Source organism: Astatotilapia calliptera, chromosome 2, assembly GCF_964374335.1.
Source record: "Astatotilapia calliptera chromosome 2, fAstCal68.1, whole genome shotgun sequence".
Lineage (NCBI taxonomy): Eukaryota > Metazoa > Chordata > Actinopteri > Cichliformes > Cichlidae > Astatotilapia > Astatotilapia calliptera.
In genome coordinates this window covers 13,136,579-13,151,595 of record NC_137423.1, presented here as the reverse complement: position 1 = coordinate 13,151,595, position 15,017 = coordinate 13,136,579, and the positions used below count along the sequence as shown (strand labels likewise).

Here is a 15,017-nt window from a genome sequence, read left to right as displayed (position 1 = left end):
ATAATTCATGAGAATAACATGACAAGAGCGACTGCTGTCTTCTCTGGGGGAAGGCGGTGAATGAATAAATGAGTGAATGAACGATAGACTGGGTGTGTGAAGTGATGAGACCCATGGTGAAAAGGAGGATCAGCATTCTGCTGACACTGCTGAGGATCTTAGGTCCAGTTTTGCTGCTGATGACAAGTTTGTGACACTTTCCTGGCAGTTTGAGGTTTGAGTCGGATTAAAAGACTAGAATATGTTTTTCTCACAGGTTCCCATGAAATGTTCTGAGAAAAATCCCCAAATGAACAGAAGCCTTTCTGATAAAAATTTTAAACACCCAGATTTTAATTTGCACCTGTTAAACATAAGGACTGCAAACAGGAAGGCCTCTTTGTTGTGTGTGTAATGATACGCTTTTGCCGATCGTTGTATTGTATACTGACTCTACTTTAAACTGCAAAATATGAAAGACAATCATTTCCTTCCATTAGGAGCATGCCGTGCACTTTAAACTGCCACATCATTACCATTTAATATGAATATTATTGAGTTCTAGGAGAGGACTGCGATATCTGACAGTCACTGAAGACCTCAACAAAACACCAGCTGGATAACTCAGCTCATGTTTCTTTAAACGCCAGTTAAACTAACAAATATTTGTTAATTTATTCATTTATTTCATCCCCATTAGCCATAGGCCCCGCCCCAACAACAGCTGCTCGTGCTTGGCTCAGTTAGACAAAATTACAACCGACTGAAAGTCTGCAGACACAATGGCAGCTCTGTGCTCTTAATTATATAACACAAACGGTGCATCAGGGTTAAAGCTGATGCTTAAGTATAATGATCTCTGCAATGATTGCAATCTTAGTTTAGCTTGTAGCGTGTCAGTTTAATCATTCTCACAGAACACTAAGGAAAGAAAAGGCTGTTAACTGGTCATAAACCCAATAACTGGTAACGCTAATTATAACTTTATGATGCCAGGCAGTAAAAATCACCAGTATGATTAACATAATGCTGCTGGGATCATGCTTGTGCGCCAAATTTAATGCCAATGCATTAAATGCTTAAAAATGCAAAAGGTCAGTCTCACTGCAGGATCACGAATGTAGATGACCACGTTGTGCAAATTAAAAGGTCAAATAAAATGTTTGACCTGATGGCAGGCAGGGAAATGTCAGCTGAATTAGGATTTATCCTCTGGGGGCCAAGATGGAGTTTATCAAAATTCTCAGTAATCTATCCAACAGCTGTTAACTTATGTTCATAGAAGGTTAAAAAATACAGTGTCATGCCCTGTGGTGACACCAGATGTAGAGTATGAGCCCTGACAGCATCATTAGAGTTCATCCTCAGGGGACACTAACTTTGGTAAGATCATTTGAATGCCTCCACTTAAATTAAATCAACAAAGGAGCTCAGTAAAACAAAAATATCTTTAAATCAGACATTGACACGACACCGTTAGATTTAGGAAGAACTGCTGTAGTTAGGGGAGGTAGGCGATGACTCTGAATCGGCCTGTTTTACTGAAACGTCACCTGAGGACAAGCCACAGATGGAGAACGCCTGGTTCTCCTGTTACCTTTGGACAATAACAGCTCGCCCACATACACATAGCTGACTGAACCGACTGACATCACTGACCCGCTTCTCTAAGACACAAAAGGATAATTAAAATGTAATCTTTTTGGAAGACAAATGTTGGCTTGTGTGTTCGTTAATATGGCTAAATCTACAAGAATATCGAATATAAGCCTTTTGAATATGAAAAAGTTGGTAGTCTGAATTTTAGCATCCTAAACAGACATTTAGCACCACTAATTTATCCATCCCACACATAATCAGGTAGCTATGCAAACACTTGACTCCTACATGCTTCTATAATAGATAAACATCAGTAAACCTTCTCTTACCTCTGTGAATAATCATGGAAGGCATGGGAGCCGTAGGTAAGTGCTGCAGTTTCCTCAGTTTTAGAATCAGGAGTTAAACTCCTCAGAACAAAAGTGCTCCCCTACAACTGGCTGACTAAACTGAGAGTCACCATGGAAACGGGTGACACCCTCTTAAACACACCTGTTCAGAGGACAAGGTGTTGGTGATGTCATACCAGCAGAGGCACAGATGAATAACGCGAAGAGGGACGGAGGAAGTGAAGGCTCGCTGGGATGAGGTGTCAGGCTGCTCTGTGGTATTTGATATCTGGACATAAGTATTTGTCTGTGTGCACTGAAGCATTAATGGCACCATTTATTTTATTTTTTTTACTTTTAAATGATAATTATAGTTTTCTGCAACCTCTAGGAGGATGAGGACTTTACTAAATGGAAAACTGACAGGTGAAGAAAAATGAGTAGTAAGTTAGAAACTATTAATGAATATGGGCTGATCCAGAAACTCTAAACCAGTTTATCCCAAGGTCAAAGTGAGCAGACAGGAAATGCCAGGAGTAGCTGGATCTTCAGGGTACAGATCAAACATCCATTGTACAAAGCTTGTTTTTAGGACCAGGAAATTTGGTATAGATATCTTCTGTTTTATAAAGTTATAAGGCTTGAAAACCATTGATAAAAATTCGAAGCCACACCCATGTACTTTTAGGACCTGTAACTGGGAAAATACTCATAGTAAAGTCAAGGTAAAAAAAATTGGATATACAAGTTCTTGCACAAAAAAACAATCAACTGATTCTGATGGGATATGTGTAAAGGTTTTTCAGAGTTGACTGCTTTTAAAAGTAAGAAGATGACTTGGTATTATTCATCCTCTATAGAACACTAATGTCTGCAGAATAAATGTCTGTCACTCCATTATTGGTTGTTATAGCTGCTGAAGGTTATTGTTTAGCAAAGATTCTTTAATTTCATTTCCTGCTTCAAAACACATTTTTTTGTGTGTTTGAGAGTTTGAGAAGGTGTAAACAAGCTGGACTCACCTCTCTTGATGTGTTTGAGTTGTCTCTCTGCCTCGTCTCTCTCCTCCGTCAGTCTGTTGCACTGCTGGAGCAGACAGCAGGGTCAACCCATCAGATCGTGTTCCACAACAGGCTGAACGTACAGGTCACTGATATCAGCAGAGTGAAGTTACACCCACACACACACAACAGTTTACACACTCAGCTGTGACAAAGCAGCGATTTTATCCTGAAACACTTTCAGCAGGCCAACAACGAGCAGTACCTGGAAGCTGGTGCATCAGACAAACAATCATTCAGAACCTACATCAAATCAAGAGTCACCAGTTAACCTAACACGCACACCTTTGGGGAAGCTGGAGAAACTGGAGAGAACCAACACAGGCACAGGGAGAACACAAAGAACCCTGACAGAAACACTCACACGTTAGGCGGGTACGAACCATGACCTTGCTGCCACTGTAGAATATTTCTGCAGGATTAGCTGCATGTATCTGGTGATTCTCAAGCTGTGATTGCTAAGATTCACTGGCATTACTTTACTTGGTGACACCAACGTTTAAAATCCAACAATAATATTAATCCTTTCTGAATGTGGCTAATATGAAGTAATGCTTAGAACACTGCAGCGACAGTGTTAGCAGCTAACACAAGCATCACAAGCACTTCCTTCCTACCACGTCCTCCAGATAAACGTTCATTTTGCCCGATTTCCCTCTGTGCTGAAGGCTGCGCTGCCCTCTTCCATTGTCTTAAAATGCTGCCTGGCTTTCTGTAATAACACTGACAGCCCATCACCTCTGATAACAGACTGACTCACTCTGCTCCTGCTGACTTGACTTCCACCATAGAAAAAGCCAGAAAGGCCATAACTGCTTATTTTCGCATCCACTGTCTCTTCTTGTGCTGTGTTTCAGACAAGCAGCTGAGGAGACGCCGCGTTTGAATGTTGGAAAAATGAAAGCAGCTGCAAACGTCACAGATTAACAGAAACTCAACATGCACACTCAAAGACAAATCAACTTTTCCACCACACCCAAACATGTATTTCTAGTCTGACTGAGAAAAACACGCACAGCTGGTTAGAATCTCCCCGTATTACTAACATTGACAGAGTTGCCTGACATATGAAAGGATTCATGTTGCTAAATCAAACAGGTAAAGCCAGGTGTGTGGTGGCATCGTGTGAATAAAAGAGCAGCCCCAAGAAGCTTTGGGATGATGACGGTTTCTTTCTAGTCAGCCGTCTCTCAGATATGTGTCTGTGCTTGCTCACTGAGCAGAAAAGTAACTGTTGGATTATCATCCCATCATTCATATCTCCTCCCTGTTACAGGACAGAAGTAAAGTGCCCTCCTGAGTGACCACAGCCACCAACAGAGTATCTGCTGTGCTGCTGTGCTCTGCACACAATTAATTTAAAATGGTAATTGAAACTCGTAAAGCTTTCAGTGATCTCCTGCAAAGCAAAAAACAAAAGTACACAGGCAAAGAAACGTCTCCCTGTGGGTTTAAACAACCTCCAGAGTACAAATGCACTGCATGAAACATCACTCTCTGCATACTGGAGAACACTGATTAGCTTCAAGCTCATTTTCTGGAGCAATGTAGTGAAACAAACATAATGGTTAACATATGACTGATGCAAACTGGCAACAGCCAAACCTTGAAGATTCATCAGAATCAGACCCTCTGCAGGGAGTGCATCGTTAAAAAGATTTACCTTTTACACGCTCCATCGGACCGCTGCAGTGATGTCACACGTGACAAGGCGCATCATAAGGAAATGCCAAATACAAGGTTAAAATGATGAACTTTTAGGCCAAATGGTATGTCCACATGCAGCATGTCATTAGCACAGTCATTGGAGGTAACTACTTCAGATGGACTGACATAAGATGAGCCAAAAGGCAGAAGCTGGGGACGAGTTTTATAGTCAGTCAAGGTGAAGTGAATTTTCCTGGTGGCCCAAATACAGGCTCCTTCAAGGACTGATGATTCAAACATTTGGACTTACAGACGTTCGATTTTTATAGTTCTCAGAAATAGAAGATGATGTCTCCTTTGTGGCTTTTAGTGTCCATCCTCGCTTGCCCATCAGCAATTTAAAGATGCATTCAGGCAGTTACTGTCTGCTTGTAAAGCCTGGACAAATCCCACGGTGACCATACTGTACTCATCAGGGGTTTGTGTTCAGGTGGTCATCAGTCACTGGTAAATACAGGAGAAGCATCTGACTGATGCAGCAGCTGGGTGTGATGCAAACACAGACTGGCTGTTTCCACAGAGTGTGCACAGGGCTCAAAGGCATCTTAAGCCTCTATTCTTTCTACTTCTGATCCACAGGAGATGAAGCTGTGCTTGCATCAGGGTGTGGCTGCTTTGGGATTGGAAAGGTGGATTAGACTTTTTCAGTCACCTCCACCTCATGATGCAGGTTAAATGAAACAAAGATGGTGACGGATGAAAGGCCAAACCTGAAGCTTCGTAACACTCTACAAACCGCTGGGTGACTTAATGTTGGTGGCTTCCCCCCTTACTCTTTATTTACTCTGTGATTGTTCCAACAAATGTTAGTTATTTGACTTAATCTGCCATTACAGAGCAACTGGCAGCTGATGAACCAACTTTTGACTTTGATGAGTTTCACAGAGCACCATTAGTTTCACTCTGTGTGGCCATAATGACCTAGTATTATAGTCGCAGGCAGACTAGATCATGAATGACCACCAAGACAGATAGCTCTTTGGTCATTTAGATCACTAAACAAGGCGGTCAGGGACACATTTGACCACATTTTCCACTGAAGATCCTAAAGCTACTTGGTGTTTCTGACAGTGATGGAGGACATTTTGTGGATGACGTACCAACACTTGACAAAACAGAGAAGTAACAACACTGCAAAATCCCACATATGGATATAAATTCTGGGATGGATGGGATCTTTTTTTTCCTTACAATTGGTGCTCGCTTGTCTTGTGATTTGTAATGTAAGACCTATTTGCACACATTTCACCTGCACACACTGATGTCAGAGGTGTAACTTCAGCTACTTGGAGAACTGGGCTAATTTCTGGAATTCTTAAACCCGTTAAATGTTATTCCATTAAAATCTAGGACCGACAGACACCAGCACTTCCTGGTTTGAGCTCTAAGAACCTAAACTGTTCTTGGGGTGTAGCCCTAAACTGATGCTTCACCATCCTCAGCTCCCCTTACATTAGATTTCACAGATGTGACCTAAAAAGTTCTACAAACAGATGAACACAGTCTGATTGGATCTATTTTGTGTCAGTGACACAGATGTGTTCATGGTGTTCTGATGCTAACAGGAAAACGGTGCTTGATCTCATATCAGTGGTCAAAGTTCGAGGCCACTAAAGGGCGGAATTGCGACAAAACGGACATTCCTCAGATAAAAAAGCACGAAAAGGACATTCAGCATCCAGCTCACTCGCTCGCTCGTGCTCTCTCTCTCTTTCCTCCAGCAGCAGGAAGCACTTGTCCCACTTTTGCCCGGCTCTACCTGCAGCCTCACACACTGTCAGCTTAGATTTCCCTCAGGAGCACAGTGAGGGCAGCCGGTTCATCGGCACACAGGAAGGCACTGAGGTTGCCTGGTTGAGCGGTTCGATCTCCTGCACTTCCCACCGACCACGACAAAAAACCTATTCCCCACCTATCAGAGTAGCAGTCCCAAGCTATTTGATTCTCATTTCCTTTTAATTTTAATGGAAACAAACTGTTATTATGAATATTTTTTCATTTTCTTTGCACCGAGACAATTACAGTATTAAAACATGGTCCACATATGATAATACCTGGAAGGTTAAGCTTTTTTCTTTTGGCTGAATCCTTGTAAACGGTAGGTAGATTTAGCTAAAATGTAGATGCTTTTCTTTCTTTGCAGTGATCATGCTGTGTTTCTTGGATCCACACCTCGCTCATGCATTTAAAAATCCAGCTTGAGGCTTCACAGCTGGGCCTTGATAAGCCAATACAGTAATTACCAGAGTACGGCTAAAGTGTGGATCTTTAACTGTATGATCATGGTTGAGGTGGGTGTCTGGGAGAGTGCCTGAGTCAAATGAAGACCAGGAAATTTAGCTGAAACCTATAAAAACTGCAATACGACCCTAAGACTCTGCTCTTGTTCTTGGATTATAACTTAATTCTTTACAAAGTTCAAGAAGAAACTAAAGCAAACTAGTTTAATATTAGCAGGTTAAATTAGAATGTGAGTAAGACTCTGACTCTTTTCCATTCTTCTTCACCCACAAAACAGCTACAAATACATTTTTCTGCAGAAGATGGTGCTAAAACAGAATTTTCTGATGAAACCCTGACTCTGATCGAGCATAAAGCTTAGTGATCCATTACTGCCTTTGAACATTAGAGCAAGGCACTGATACACTTTGGTTTGAGGGTCCGATTCCCAGTAAGTAAGTGGGCATAAAGCCATCAAAAGGGGGCAAGAAGCAGGTGAATAAGCACTAAAGGTTGATGGTTTTGTTCCCACCTCAACTTTAAGCATATTTTTCGCTCTTGGAGGTCAAAGGGTGGGGCAACTAAATTCCAAGAGCAAGGCATTACCACTGAAATGGGGTCTGGGGTTCACTTCCCCTGTGCCCACCCCTACCATGCAGGTGTTTGGGGTCATAGCCAAGCCCTGGTGGTGTGAGAACATGATTTAAGGCGTTTTTCATTCTGTCTATTGTAAGGGAGCACGCAGTAAGACACACGGTCCAGAATAAACCGGCAGCCTCATTCACTCCGCACATTTTTACACAAAAAGACACACAGCGTGTTTTAAACTCAGAAACTTCCCCATGAAGGAAGATGTAGCTGTGCTACTCGTATCATTTCTCCTCACTGACTGGTTCAGTTCGCTTAAATGGCGTGAAGAGCACGATTTAGGGAGGGGTCCGGCTCTTTGATGTCTGAGCTCCACTAGCATAAGCCGGGCGGCGAAATGTCCCACAAGGGCAACAGAGCCGCTCGGGCTCACGCATGCATGCTCGCCTCTCACACGCTGATTTGGAGTGTCGGAAGTCAGCACAGGAGACGTTTGTGTCATTTTACCTCTGTTTGCATGTGTGCGTCCTTCTCCTCCTCCTCCTCCTCGCATCCCTCCATCTGCGCGGATGGTGAGCAGGGAAGCATTTTGATTGACAAATTATCTTCCAGGCTGCTGATGTATTCTTATCACCAGCTATATTTTTTTTAAAAAACAGGAAAGCCGAACAGAGCTGAAATTCTAGGAGCACATGTCTGAACGTGAGCTCATTTTCTTCCCTTTGCAGCACATGGGATGGAGAGAGGCTCAGTACGATGCTGCTGCCGGCGGGCAGGACCCTCCTCCTCTTCCTCCTCCCTTCACTGACAGCGTCATCCTGCTCCCCTGATCGCCTCCTTCTATGGAGGACCACAATAGCCACACATCGAAATAAAGAATTCTGTGCTTAAATAATAATTTATAAAATGATTTCTGCACTTGTAAATTCATTTTCGAATTGATTTTTAAATCACTTAATCTAAACACTATTTTTAAATACATTTTTCAAAATGAATTATTAATCGATCAATAAACACTTCAATTTGATAATGAATTTCACAAAGAAAAGACCTAAATGTCAATAAAAACCTTGTTTCAAAAACCATTTTCAAATTCCAAATTAACCTGATTTTCAAAACGTTTTTTAAAACACAATTTAAAATAGGGATTCCACTCTTCATTTTAAACAGTCACTGACAGCACATGTGGTACTTTAACCTTTGTACTGTTTTCATCAGTTAATTTTGCAGTTAACATGTTGGATGATCTGTCTGCTTCAGATCCTGGGTATGTGAGCACAGCTCCTGTAATCACAAAGAGAACAGAACCATCACAAACTGAAATATAAAGTTTATTTCTCAAATCTGAAATAGAGCTGATCCTTCTCTGTCCTCACACACCCAGAATCTGAAGTTCTTCTCTTACATTTTTTCAGTTCAAGAGTTTAATCCATAGTTAATTATTAATGAGGAGTTACTGAAGTACAAGCTTTTTTTTTTAAAAAAAATGGTATTACTGTGGTGGACCACTAGAGGGCTCCACTCACACCCAGTGTATAGGAAGTGTGTTCCTGTGTTTTGTGGCGCGATATGCGCAGTTGATGTTGGAGACGAATAAAGAAGGAGTGAGAACTGAGAGCTCTGTGTCGTTGATGCTTACCTCCACATTGGTGACCCCTGACTCGAGCATGCAACGGGCCGTAGATAACGCAGACTCTGCTATGGATGCATCAGCGGCCGCCGGACCTCCGCCTCCTGTTGCAGCTACGTTCGCTGTGGCGCTGAAACTGCCGGACTTTTGGCTCCATGACCCCCCGTCATGGTTTGTACACGTGGAGGCTCAGTTCGCCCTTCGCGGCATCTTGGCTGACGACACGAAGTATCACCATGTGGTGGCTTGACCCGCTGGCCACCCGTCACGCGATGGCGCTCCTCCGGGACCCACCCGCCCAAGGGTAATACGCCACCCTCAAAGAGCTGCTTCTTCGGCGCAATGCCCTCTCCGACACCGAACGAGCCGAAAAGCTCCTCAACCTGTCAGGCTTGGGTGGCGGTACCGCGCTCGGGCTCATGGAGAACATGCTATCGTTGCTCGGGCCGGATGACGGTGGTTTCCTCTTCGTGCACCTCTTCCTCCGCCAACTACCGGCCGCCGTGAGAGCTGTCCTCGCGAACTCTCCGCTTCTGCCTGTGAAGGATTATCGCTCCCTGGCTGAAGAAGCGGATCGCATTCTCCTGGCTAGCCGCACTTTCGACGTTCACGCCCTGGCTACGGACACGCCTGCGGCACCTTCCACGCCTCCACCTGCCTCCGCCCCCTTGCTGACGGCAGGGATTGCTACACGCCGGCACCGCGGAAAGAGCATCTGTTTCTACCATCAGCGTTTTGGTGACAGAGCGCGTCGCTGCCTGCCGCCTTGCGCTTTCACGGCCCAGGGAAACGGACCCGCCAGCGCGCCGTAGCAGCCGCGACCGCTGGCAATACAGAAAGGCTGCTCTTCATAGAGGACTCGCGCTCCGGTAGACGTTTTTTCGTGGACTCCGGCTCCCAGAAGAGCCTCCTTCCCCCTACCGCTGCCGACGGACTAGCAGCGAACTGTGGGCCGCAGCTCATTGCAGCTAATGGCTCTCCCATCAAAACGTTTGGGGAAAGGTTGGTGACTGTTTGTTTTCATGGCTGGGATTTCCAGTGGAACTTTGTTGTTGCCGCTAGCTCTGTACCTATTTTGGGTGCTGATTTCCTGTGTGCTCATGGACTACTTGTCGATGTTGCTAACAGACGTTTAATCTATGCTCTCTCGTTTTCTTCGCTACCCTGTTTTACTCGGGCCGCCGAGCCACTGATTCGGGCTAATGTAGTGACCTCCGGGGATGCTTTTCAGCGTTTGCTTTTAGAGTTTCCATCGCTGTCTGTCCCTACTTTCTCTAGCACGGTAACGAAGCATGGGGTTGAGCATTATATTCCCACGGTCGGGCCCCCGGTGTTTGCGCGCGCGCTCCGCCTCGACCCCACGAAACTGTCCGTCGCTCGGGAAGAGTTTGCAGCCATAGAGCGCCTTGGCATTGTACAGCGTTCGAACAGTGCATGGGCCTCTCCACTTCACATGGTGCCCAAATCGGACGCTCGGTGGCGGCCATGCGGAGATTTCCACCGTTTAAATAATGCCACGGAGAATGACCGTTACCCCATCCCCCACATTCAGGATTTTTCTGCCAATCTCGCCGGAACGTCGATTTTTTCTAAAATTGACTTGGTGCGGGGGTATCACCAGGTTCCCGTGCACGCCGAAGACGTTCCTAAAACCGCTGTCATTACCCCCTTCAGCTTGTTCGAGTTTTTGCGCATGCCGTTTGGCCTGAAAGGTGCCGCCCAGACCTTTCAGCGGCTGATGGACTCCGTTTTGCGTGGGCTGCCGTTCGTTTTTGTTTATCTGGACGATATATTGGTGGCCAGCTGCTCAGCGAGCCAGCACGAGTCCCATCTGCGCCAGGTTTTCCAGCGTTTGGCAGCGCATGGCCTGATCATCAACCCTTCCAAGTGCCAGTTTGGGTTGCCTGTTCTGGATTTCCTCGGGCACCGCATTTCCGCTGAAGGTGTGGTTCCGTTGCCCAACAGAGTCCAGGCCGTTTCGGCTTTCCCGCGTCCCACGTCGGTTAAAGCGTTGCAGGAGTTCTTGGGGATGATAAATTTTTACAACCGCTTTCTCCCCAGAGCTGCCCACCTGCTACAGCCACTCTATGCTGCTTTAAAAGGTAAAACAGCCAAAGATCCGGTTGACTGGCTGCCGGAACGCGTCCGTGCGTTTTCCGCAGCGAAGTCTGCGCTGGCTGACGCCGCCCTGCTGGCCCACGGCGCCCTGCTGGCCCACCCGTTTCCGTCGGCGGAGATCGCGTTAATCACCGACGCCTCTGACGTGGCAGTGGGTGGGGTGTTGGAACAGCGGGTTTCAGGTCTCTGGCAACCGCTCGCCTTTTTCAGTTGTACGCTCCGGGATGCTGAACGCAAGTACAGTGTTTTTGACAGGGAGTTGCTGGCCCTGCACCTCGCGACACGACATTTTCGTTTTTTCCTTGAGGGTCGCAACTTTACTGCGTACGTTGACCACAAACCTTTGACGTTTGCGATGTCCAAGGTCTCTGACCCATGGAGCGCACGCCAACAGCGCCAGTTGGCGGCCATTTCTGAGTTTACCACAGACATTCAGCATGTGGCTGGTAAGTCCAATCACGCCGCTGACTGTCTCTCACGTGTGTTGGTTTCTCCGGTGTATGTCGGCAATGACTACGCTGCCATGGCCGCCGAGCAACGTGCTGACCCGGACGTCCTTGCCCTTCAGTCAACAAAAACGGCCGCCCCCGCCCGGTGGTTCCCCTTTCGTGGCATCTTCGTGTTTTTGACTCGGTGCATGCCCTCTCTCATCCCGGCGTCCGGGCCTCGGTCAAGCTGGTCAGCGCCAGGTTTGTTTGGCCGGGCCTTCGCAAGACGGTGAAAGAATGGGCAGCGGTTTGTATCCCATGCCAACGCTCGAAAATCCACCGGCACACACAACCGAACCTTTCTGTGTCCCGGGTAGGCGTTTCGATCACGTTCATGTGGACCTGGTTGGTGCCTTGCCGCAGTCACAGGGTTTCACGCACCTTTTGACTGTAGTGGACCGCACAACCAGGTGGCCAGAGGCGGTACCCCTGGCGTCCACGACAGCGGCGACGGTGGCCAGGGCATTTTTGTCAACGTGGGTTTCACGTTTCGGCCCCCCTGCTGACATTACCTCGGACAGGGGCCCCCAGTTTGTTTCCGAGCTTTGGTCTGCTATGGCTGACGGCCTGGGAGTCAAGGTCCACGGCACCACAGCATACCACCCGCAAGCTAATGGGATGTGCGAACGGTTTCACTGGTCACTTAAGGCCGCGCTCCGTGCTTCCTTAACAAGTGGCGACTGTGTCGACCGTCTTCCGTGGGTTTTGCTGGGATTGCGTAGCGCGGTTAAAGAAGACCTCGGGGTTTCCCCGGCTGAACTGGTCCTCGGCCAGCCTCTCCGGGTCCCCGGGGAATTCTTACCCGAGAGCCCTCCCCCATGTTTCGATAGCTCTTTGTTGCCTTTTCGCCCCCCAAGAGACTCATTTCCTGTTCCTGGTCCTGTGCACCACTGCCTGCCTGACACTTTTGGACTCTGCTCGTTTCGTTTTCGTCAGGCACGATGCCCATAGGACTCCGCTGCGGCCACCATATGACGGGCCATACAGGGTTCTTAAACCAGGCAACAAACATTTCATTTTGGACTTTGGTGGTCGGCAGGAAATTGTCTCTGTTGACAGACTTAAGCCTGCACATGTTATGCAAGAGGATCAGGTGGTCCCGGCCCAGGCCCCTCGCCGCGGCCGCCCACCTGCCACCGGGCTGATGGATTCTGTTTTTTCCCCCAGGAGCGACCCAAAATCAACGGAGTCCGAATCGTCTGCAGCTTTTTCTGACCGCCAGTGCCAGCCTCGCTGGGTTGCCCTCGGTCAGTTCCCCACCCCCCCAGTTCAGCCGTTCCGGCCGTTTGCTTAAGCCCCGGGTCCTGGACTAGTTCTGCTGGGTGTTCGGGGGGCATGTGTGGTGGACCACTAGAGGGCTCCACTCACACCCAGTGTATAGGAAGTGTGTTCCTGCGTTTTGTAGCGCGATATGCGCAGTTGATGTTGGAGATGAATAAAGAAGGAGTGAGAACTGAGAGCTCTGTGTCGTTGATGCTTACCTCCACATTACTGTCTTTACAGATGTTGCAAGAGACTGAAAACATGCTGTTGTTTGAAGATATTTAATAATCAGTTCTGCACAGGAGCTGAAGCAGAGTGCAGCCTGTTGCTTTTACAGAATAATACTTGTACTAAAAGTACAGTAAAGGTAATTAGTGACTGAGCAGCCTGGGGCGTTTCTCTTGATTTCTTTAGTCAGGGTAAATTTATTCACCTGCACGGGTTAGCTAAACAAACTTTACAAATCAAGTTTCCCCGACAGCCAAGTGCTCATCTTAGCTAGCTAGGTCTCAGGACCTAGCTAAGGACGGTAGTTACAGATTAGCTTACAAACACGTTTAATTTACCGAAAAAGTGCTTCGGAGCCTCGGGTAGTGATGATGTGACGTTCTGGAGAGTGAGGAGAGAATGGAGCCAGCTAAGAAGAGGAGGATGTCCTCTCCTGTGTGGGAACATTTTGATCTTATTCCTCCCAACAAGGTATGTAAATTTCTACAGAAGATGTATTTTCATAATACTGATGGTGCAATACAATTTGCGTTAAGCTGTCTTTACTTTTGTACAAGGTGAAGTGTTTGCTATGTGCCAGGGAGCTGGGATATAACAACAACACCTCATCCATGTTTAGGCACTACAGAGCTTTGCATGAGAATAAGGGGAACACTGATTGTGGAGCAAGACCAGGTGAGCCATCGAATAGAATAGAATAGAATAGAATAGAATTCAACTTTATTGTCATTGCACATGCACAGGTACAGGGCAACGAAATGCAGTTTGCATCCATCCAGAAGTGCTTTAGTGATATAGATATATTACAATATATATTAGCAATAATATAGATATGTGAGTATATTACAGAAATGGGTCTATTATGGTATGTTATAATGTACACGGTATGAAGTATGTTGTGAATATTCTATAACTATAAGTATGTACAGGCTGTAGTGAGTACAAGCTATGTACAGGATATGAACAGGATATAAATATGAAAAACTATACAGAATATGAAATAAATAACTTTACAGAATCTGGGATATACAGCTATACAGAAATGGGAACTATGCAAGTTGTAAACAGTTGTAGGATTAAAGATTATCGAATGTACAGAATGATTATTTACACAGAGCTATACAGTAGTGCAGTTAAGATAAGTGAGGGTGTAGATAGTTTCTACAGAGGCTATATAAAGTGCTAGTGGTTGTGAGTGGTGGTTCAGTCCATGTTATTATTGTGTTTGAGGGTACAGTTGTCCATTGTGGGTGTGTGTATGTTCAGTCCATGAGTTTAACGTGGGTCAGATGTCAGGAGGCAGAGTTCAGGAGTCTGACAGCTGTGGGGAAGAAGCTGTTCCGGTACCTGGTGGTCTTAGTCCGGAGGCTCCTGTGGCGCCTCCCAGAGGGCAGGAGGGTGAAGAGTCCATGTGATGGGTGACTGGGGTCTTTGATGATTTTCCCAGCCCTTTTCAGACACCGCTTCCTGTAGATGTCTTTTATGGCAGGAAGTGGTGCTCCGGCGATGCGCTGGGCAGTTTTCACGACCCTCTGCAACGCCTTCCGGTCCGAGGCAGAGCAGTTCCCGTACCAGACTGTTATACAGTTGGTCAGGATGCTCTCGATGGTGCAGCGATAGAAGTTCACCAGGATGTCTGAGGACAGGTGGTTCTTCCTCAGAGTCCTCAAGAAGAAGAGGCGCTGGTGAGCCTTCTTGACCAGCTTGGAGCAGTTGGTCGTCCAGGTGAGATCCTCGGAGATGTGGACTCCCAGGAACTTGAAGCTGCTCACACGCTCCACAGCCGTCCCCTTAATGTGGATGGGTG

The 15,017-nt window shown here is 46.4% G+C and overlaps 1 protein-coding gene across 10 annotated transcripts in view; it reads right to left on the bottom strand.

Moving 5' to 3' along the window:
• The window catches only part of shtn3 (shootin 3), a 36,209-nt gene extending 27,911 nt beyond the window's left edge, over positions 1 to 8,298 (bottom strand). For 5 of the 10 annotated variants that reach the window (XM_026184875.2, XM_026184893.2, XM_026184901.2 and 2 more), the window contains exons 1-2: positions 7,991 to 8,297; positions 2,930 to 2,993 (exon numbers count right to left, since the gene is read on the bottom strand). In XM_026184875.2, coding sequence (XP_026040660.1) covers positions 2,930 to 2,993; positions 7,991 to 8,071 — 145 coding nt within the window. In that variant the 5' untranslated portion in view covers positions 8,072 to 8,297. Of the gene's footprint in view, positions 1 to 1,907; positions 2,005 to 2,929; positions 2,994 to 7,990 lie in introns of those variants that run through there. The other 5 variants (XM_080305591.1, XM_026184910.2, XM_026184883.2 and 2 more) reach the window with 5 other exon arrangements.
• Between the last annotated feature and the right edge of the window lie 6,719 nt (positions 8,299 to 15,017).